This window comes from Notamacropus eugenii, chromosome 6 (assembly GCF_028372415.1).
Source record: "Notamacropus eugenii isolate mMacEug1 chromosome 6, mMacEug1.pri_v2, whole genome shotgun sequence".
Taxonomy (NCBI): domain Eukaryota; kingdom Metazoa; phylum Chordata; class Mammalia; order Diprotodontia; family Macropodidae; genus Notamacropus; species Notamacropus eugenii.
Window position 1 is genome coordinate 381,835,340 of NC_092877.1, and position 7,841 is coordinate 381,843,180.

A 7,841-nucleotide genomic window follows, 5' to 3' on the forward strand; every position below is an offset into this window, starting at 1 on the left:
GCACTCATACACACACATTATGGAGATTTAAAGTTGAATAAAATCCCTTTTACGACAATCTCCTTTAAGTGGCCCAGGGTTAAGAGTGCCGTGTTTGGAGTCAAAGACCTGGGTTGGAATCCTGCCTCTAACACTTTTTCCATTCATTACTGAACCTTTCTGGGCCTTATTTCCCTTATCTGTCGAGAAGGATGGGGTATCCTCTATGTAGGCTTCCAAGCCTGCTAGCTTTCTCCTAGTTGAGGCCACACACGGGGAAAGAATATTGGAATTGGCTGGTTGGAGACCACAATCCTGGCTCCAACACTCACTGGTTCCAGTATCCTGAGAAAGTCATGTAACTTCTAGGAGCCTCAGTTTCCCCATTTGTGTAATGGGGATGATTGTTGTCCTACCTAATTCATAGAATTATTCTGAAGAAAAGGGGCTTCATGACTTTCTAAAAGCTCACATTTCTAGACTTCCATCACTCTCTTTAAAGCACATCTCTAGGATTTGGCTTTGCCAAGTGCTTTCCATTGGTGAGCTCAACCACTTCTCACTGGAGCCCTCTGAGGTCTGAGCTTCTATTAGTCCCATTTTACAGATGAAGCCACTGAGGCTCAGAAGCTCTGGTTCCTGCCTAGGAGTGTCAGAGCCAGGTCTCATCTTTCCTCATCCCAAATCCAATGCTCCTTTCCCTACCAGGGGTTCCTTCACTAGATATCCTTCTGAGGGTCAGCTGTGGGGAAGACCTCCTAGTCTCTCCAGTATGGAGGTGGGTGGAGAAGATGCACAGAAGAACCACAGCAACTGGCACCCAAGAGGTGCTTAACAAATGGGAATTGATCGCATGTTACAGTGAAATGGGCAGAAAACCTGGGTTCAAATCCTTCCTCTTAGAGTTGGTACTTTCATAAATATGGGCTGGTCATTGAAGACTAGGAATATACTTTTCCTTTCAGATCAAGTAGGGAAGATGTTTTATAACCCTAAAATTTCTATATAAACAAAGGGAGGCAGCCCAGCCCAGCCCAGATGGACAGAGTCAAAAAGGCCTAGAATGAAATCTCACCTCTAATGCTAAGTGGCCCTGGGCTAGTCATTTCACTTTTCAGAGATCTGCTGTCCCCATCTGTACAATGGGGATGATGAAGGCTGGACTGCTTTCCTCTCGGGGTTTTGGTAAAGCTAAACAAACAAACACCCAAATTGTATATGTAAAGAGTTCTCTAGGTTTGAGTGTTATCCAAATGTCAGTTCATGATGATCACGTATACCTTCAGCCTCTCTGGCTGACATTATCCGTGCCTCTGATGACTGACTTTCTCTCGGAGGGCAGTGCCAAGGGCCTGGCTATTCTCTGTATGTGGCTAATGACCAGAGCTCTTTTCTCTCTCCTGGCAGCCGCAGTACACGAACCTGGGGCTCCTGAACAGTATGGACCAGCAGATCCCAAATGGTTCCTCATCCACCAGCCCCTACAATACGGATCATGCCCAGAACAGCGTCACAGCACCCTCACCCTATGCACAGCCGAGCTCCACCTTCGATGCCTTGTCACCCTCTCCTGCCATCCCCTCCAACACAGACTACCCAGGACCCCACAGCTTCGATGTCTCATTTCAACAATCCAGCACTGCCAAGTCAGCCACATGGACGGTAAGTCAGTGATTAATCTTTTTGGGCCTTGCCCTTGTCCACTGTCTCTCAGAGACTACAAGGTCCTGGTGAGGACCTTGTGAAGCCTCAAAAGGGATCTTGTGGTGAAAATACAGAGATCCCTCCCTTCTTACGTAGATTGGGGAGCTGTTTGTCTTTGCCAAATAGATTTTATTCTAGCAGAGGGGGTTCTGATTCAGAATCCATCAAGCACTTATGGTTGAGAGAGGACAGAATTGACTTTGCTTTTGTGTTTCTTTCTCCAAATCCTAACCCTTGGTATTCTGCCTGGCATATGATCATCTCTTAAATATTTCTGAATTGATTATCTATTGGTTAAGGTATTAGCTGCCTATGTCAGGCACTGAGAATTAAAAACAAAGAAACTGAGAAGCATACCTGTCCTCAGGGACTTTCCTGTAACAAATAAGATGTGTAAGAAAAGTACTGGTGATTTTTGGATCAGAAATGCCCACTCCTAAGGCACTTTCCAATGTACTGGGCACCTTTCTCTTAGCCACTGGTTGGGTAGGTTACCCAGGCTTTCTCAGCATTTCACAGATGAGTTAATAGAGGCTCAGAGACTTGCCTATGGTTGTACACAGCCACTACCTGCCTCCAAATCTCTGTGACAAGGCCATCTCCTTGTTCAGTACCACCTATATCCCTGTGCTCGCATGTGGTGGGATCTGCAATTTCACCAATGTGGAGCATGCCCTCCACCATGAAGATTTCAGATCATCTTTGTCTTAATAGAAAAGGGAATTCAATGGGTCCGAGACATTCAATCTGGAAGAGACTTAGAGGCCTCATCTTATAAATAAGGAAACTGAGGCCCAGAAAGATGAAATATTGTACAAGTTCACAAGGTAATTGATGTCAGAAATGAAAGTTGAATGCATGCTCTCAGTGACCATATTACTCCTTGTTTGAACTAGTAATGGTCCACAGAACTAGCTGATTTTGTCAGTATTTTTTCCTGATTATTTTAAAGAATCTTCTCAATTGGCAGAGATCCTTTGGCTGTTGACCAGAAGGTTAGTATCTGTCAATGACTTCTGCCTCATATGGTGTCAGTCTTTGTTCTGTATGTTTGCAAAGTTCTCTGACATAGAGGGGAACTCCCAGCTTCATTTAAGGAAGCACAAATACTGGAGAGAATGACCAGCAGACCCTGTCCTTCCGAGACCAGATTGGGCCTCTCTTTCTGTCCTATATTTTTCCTACAAAGCGCAACGATAAGCAAACACTGAAGGCTCTAGTTCAAATGCAGCCCCTGACACTAGCCCAGTAACTCTGGACTCTCTTAACCTTTGTCTGCCTGATGGGACTGTAAGTCAGGGACGAGAATAGCACCCACCTTGCACATCCCGAGGATCAAATGAGATATTTGTGAGGTGCTTATCCCAGTCCCTGGCACACATCAGGTGCCTAAAAATGCTTGTGCCCTCTCTCTAATTATTATAATAATACCATCATCATTAGCATTTTTGTGGTTTGCTAAATACTTTCATATGTTATATCATTTGATGCTTACAGCAACCCCACAAAGTAGGTGTTATAATTATCTGAGAGAAGCTTAATGCCTTCTTTAAGGTAATGCAGCCAGTGAGCATGAGAACCAGGATTTGAACTCATGTCTTTCCAACCCCAAATCCAGCACTGTTTCCTCTACCACCTAGATGCTGCATTACTCCTCAGGCATCTGCACCTTCCCTGGTTGGTGTGAGTGAACGAGTGATCCGCATGAATCAAAATAGTGATTGAACCCATACTCAGGACAGGAGAATGGAGTCTGGAAGTGATAGCCTGGGTTCAAGGGCTCAGGACTTCTCATCCAGTGGCTGCTTAATTGATGGATGAAAGCCCTGATTTATAGGACACCTTACAGGGTATACCAGGAGCCCTTTGGTCATGGTACATCTGTGAGGTAGGGAACTGTATTAGTTCATTCCTTCATAGGGAACTGCTGCTGGAATTTCCCCCATAACCGGGGAACTGGATTTGATAGCATCATGATGGGCAGACTGGTTTGGATGTACATCCCTCAGGTCCTTCTTCTGCAAAAGAAACAACCTTTCTCAAGTCTGATTTCATGTCTAGTCAGCGTCCCTCTGCACCAAACCAGCCTGTTAGAAATGCCTGTGCTCCTCAGCTTGAGGGACGTGAGTTCAAAGAGACTTCTCTCTTTTCGTGGTTTAAATAATTATTTTGATTTAGTTGCAAGCTCACCAGAGATGTGGCAATTCATCCAAGCTTCTGCCATGGGAACTAAATAATTGCTTTAAAGTAATTACAATTCTGCAAAGTACTTCACTTTGCCATGCAATTCAGTTTGGAGGCTAGGTCTAGATTTCTGTCTCTTCAACTCCATAAAATTTACTCAAACCTAATCATACACACACACACACACACACACGTACACACATATACACACATACATGTATGTCTATGTCTATACATGTATATGTGTATGTGTATATAAGTGTATATATGTGTGTATACACACATACACATGCATGTGTGCACATGTATATTATACATGTGTATATATTAATATATACATAAAGACCCAATCTTTTTTCTCCCCCTTCCCCTTCTCTCACTCTTCTCTCTCTCCCCTCCCTTTCTCTTTTTCTCTCTCTTCTTCCCTTCCTCTTGACCTCTTCTCTCCTTCTTTTCCTCCTCTTCCTTCCTCATCTTTTCTCTGATCTCTTGTTCCTCTCTTTTCCTTCCCCTCCCTTTCTTCCCCCTTTTCTCCTTCCTTCTTCTCTCCTCTTTCCCTTTACCTCTTCTCTTTTCTCATCATCTTCCCTCATTCCTTCTCTCTAGTCAGTCTCCATTGAATTTCAGAGGGAGAAGTGCAGGGACATACTTTTTCAAAGATAAAGGCCTTGACCTGAGATCCTTAAAGGACTGATAATATCAGTTATCTAAATGCATAAACTGAAGAAAGAGATTTTTTTTAATGTTCTTCAGAGTAGAGAGAAGACCTTATAGAGTCCCTGAACCTAGATGCAGAGAAAGTTCAGCAGGACACCCATACAGTGACCTTTCTCATCAGAAACATCTCAGACTAGAAAAGCTTGTAAATCAATTGGTTAATGTGCTGAAAATATCTTTAAATGTAAAACTCATGCTTAAATTGAACTATAGCATCCTAGGATACAGTGACTTCTCCAGAGTTGACTGCTCATTGATTTCTTCCTCAAACTGCCTTTCACGTACTATATCTATGTCTGTCCTTAAAAATGTTCATGATCTCTTGCCCATTGGCAGATAAATTCCTTCAGGTCAGGGGCTGTTTTACTTTTGAACTAGGATCCCTAATACATACCAAAGCCCATGGCACATAGATTCCAAATCTCTTTCCATTAAACTATATGGTTTCATTCACTCATTGGCAAAATGAGGGGGATGGACAAATCCCTATAACCAAGGGTCCTACTATGTAGTAAAGATGAGATGTCAATTTGTACTAGAGAGAAATTAGTATTTCCACATTGGGAGCTCTGCTGATGACATCAGAGGGCTAGACCAAAACTCAGCAGAGCAGCAGCAACAAAAGAAGACAAAATAAGCCTAAACGTTTGAGCGAGATTCCAATTGGCAGCTTGTTGGGACATCCATCGTCAAGATGAAGGGAAGGATCATTCACACTTTAGAACTTTCCCAGAAAACAGAGAGGAGGCTAAAAAGCACACCCAAGAGAATCATTCCTAGGTTGTCAGTTAGGGAATTAGTGTGTCCTCTTTTATTAATCTTAGAGATTTATCTTCCATGGTATTAACTGAAGCTGGCATTTAAATAAAGCATAGCTACCTACAAATGGATTTTCTTGTTCATTTTCTTACACTAAATTACTTCCTTACCTTTTAATGGTTATAAAATATAATTTCATTATAAAAAACACCTTAAACCTACAACTTTAGTTCCTTCCCAAGAAGGAGGGTTGGTGGAGGGATTTGAGAAAGATCTTAGTCATCAGACATTTTATAGAATGCTCTTGCACTCTGAAAATGGCCCAAAACAGCCATCAGAAAAGAGCAAACAAACTTAGAGAATTTCAAATATATTTTCTCAGTTCCCTGGCTGATAGTTTAATTTTAATTGGCTCACATATATAGGACTGGGGAGGGGGGACTCACAGTGAAACTGAGACACAAATGTCACAAATGTCTTAATTATTTCAATGATGCAAAGAAAACCTAATACATCATTAAATATAGCAGAGATCACTTAAAATTAAAGTGAACTAGTAACTGCTACTGACTGTTATTTATCAGCACTTGTGGGATAAAAATTTGGAGTAAATTCCAATCTGTGAGGTTCATATCATCCTCCAGCTGAGTTTGAGAGAATGAGCCAGTCAGATCCTTACAGTTTTTCCATGCATGTCTCCAGTGGTAAAGGACAGTTTAGCCTTTCTCATGACCAAAGATTTAGACAACACCCACCCTCCCATCCACACCATCCTTCACGATGGCAGCAACAATTACCAAAGGCATTAGAAAGAGAACATGTTTGCTCATTTGGATCATTGTGACTGAAAAGAGAGTGGAACACAAAGCCCCTGGAAAGGTAGAGCTTGGAAGCCCTCAGAGATTGGGGTGAGATTCTTATGGAGGCTGGAGTTCACTAGTGGCAACCAGGGAGAGCTGAAGATACTGAGCTAAGTGTCCCCTACAGACCTGATCCCTTTTCTCCCCCTTCCCCTTCTCTCACTCTCCTCTCTCCCCTTCCCTCCTCACTCTTCTCTCTCTCCCCTCCCTTTCTTTTTTCTCCTCTTTTCTCCTCTATTTTCTATCTTCTTGGATAGATCTGGTGGATGAACAGACAAATGCCTTTCATTAGACTCCTAGATGCCTAAGGATCTGGGTGCCCATCAGAAGCCTCTCCCCCACTTTTGATCACTTCCAATGTCTCTGTTATTATCCATCTGTCAGTTCCTATACTCGTGCTAAATGAAGAGACAGATTGGACAATTAAGTCATCCAGGAGAAATTTTGCCCTTGGAAAGCACATCACCTCTCAGACTGCCCTGGAATGAGCCCTCTTACTTGGTTGAAACTGCCAAACAATGATCAGGCTGAACTTGAGAGTCACAGGACCTGAGTCTGCAACCATACTTTGACATTCACTACCCATATGACACTGGATGCCATACTTCGTCTGTTTGGGCCTCTGCTTCCTCACCTCTAAAATGAGAGGAGTAGATGACCTCTACTATCCCTCTGTGATTTATGATTGATGGGCCATCTGCCTCTCCTTGTGAAGAGATTCTCAGGACTCCCAGGAGAGCCATGCAACCAACTTGGGGTAGTTTCAGAGAGCTGCTTTTCCAGTAAGAATTTCTATTTCTTTCTCCTTTAAAAAAAATGTTTTAGGTCCTCTGAGCTAGAAGGGGTCATCTATCCAAGACTAAGCAGTCCTTTTGTTGATGAGCAAACTGAGTCATTATTTGTCCAAGATCATATGGGTTAAGATCATTTTAGTTTGGAATAGACCCTAGAGACCACGTAGTAGAATTTGGCAGCTAAGCTAAGATTATGTGAATTATCTAATGCCACACAGAAAATCAGCACCAAAGCCAGGACTTGAACCCAGGTCCTGTGACTCTATGTCTAGTCCTATTCCTACGTAGAACACTGCCTTCTCAAACAAGCAAGAGTTTAGAGGCAGCTAGGAGCAGGGGGAAAGAAGAACCAGAGAGCACTGGGCTGGGAGTCAGGAAGACCAGAACCCCATGCAAGCCCTATATGGACCTAAGTTTCCCCATCTGAAAAATGGGAAAAATGAAAAAAATTATGGCACCAACTTACAGGGTTATTGTGAGGATTAAATGAGGCCATATTTGTAAAGTGCTCAGTGAACCTTATGTACTGTAATCTCATACACTATACATTTATTTAACTCCTACTGTGTACTGGGCATGGTGCTTGACATTGGGTTAGAAAAAGAGGCAAAAGACAGCCCCTACCCTCAAGGAGCTTATAATCTAATGGAGAAATGTTTATGGATAATTGTCGTTGCTACCATTACTGGTTTCATCTGGTATTAATGTGCTTTTATACTTTTTTGAGTATTTGAATTAGTCTCATGATCTGCACATAATATGGTATAATAGTCATGTATGATATCTCTTTAGTCTTTCAATATTTGCAAAATATTTTACGGGATTAGCTCAGTGGAGAAACTTC

At 42.4% G+C, this 7,841-nt stretch overlaps 1 protein-coding gene across 8 annotated transcripts in view; it reads left to right on the forward strand.

The window, feature by feature from the left end:
* TP63 (tumor protein p63) overlaps nucleotides 1-7,841 on the forward strand; it is a 240,944-nt gene that overhangs the window by 156,943 nt on the left and 76,160 nt on the right. For all 8 annotated transcript variants that reach the window (XM_072618845.1, XM_072618847.1, XM_072618846.1 and 5 more), the window contains one exon: nucleotides 1,387-1,641. In XM_072618845.1, coding sequence (XP_072474946.1) covers nucleotides 1,387-1,641 — 255 coding nt within the window. The remainder of the gene's footprint in view (nucleotides 1-1,386; nucleotides 1,642-7,841) is intronic.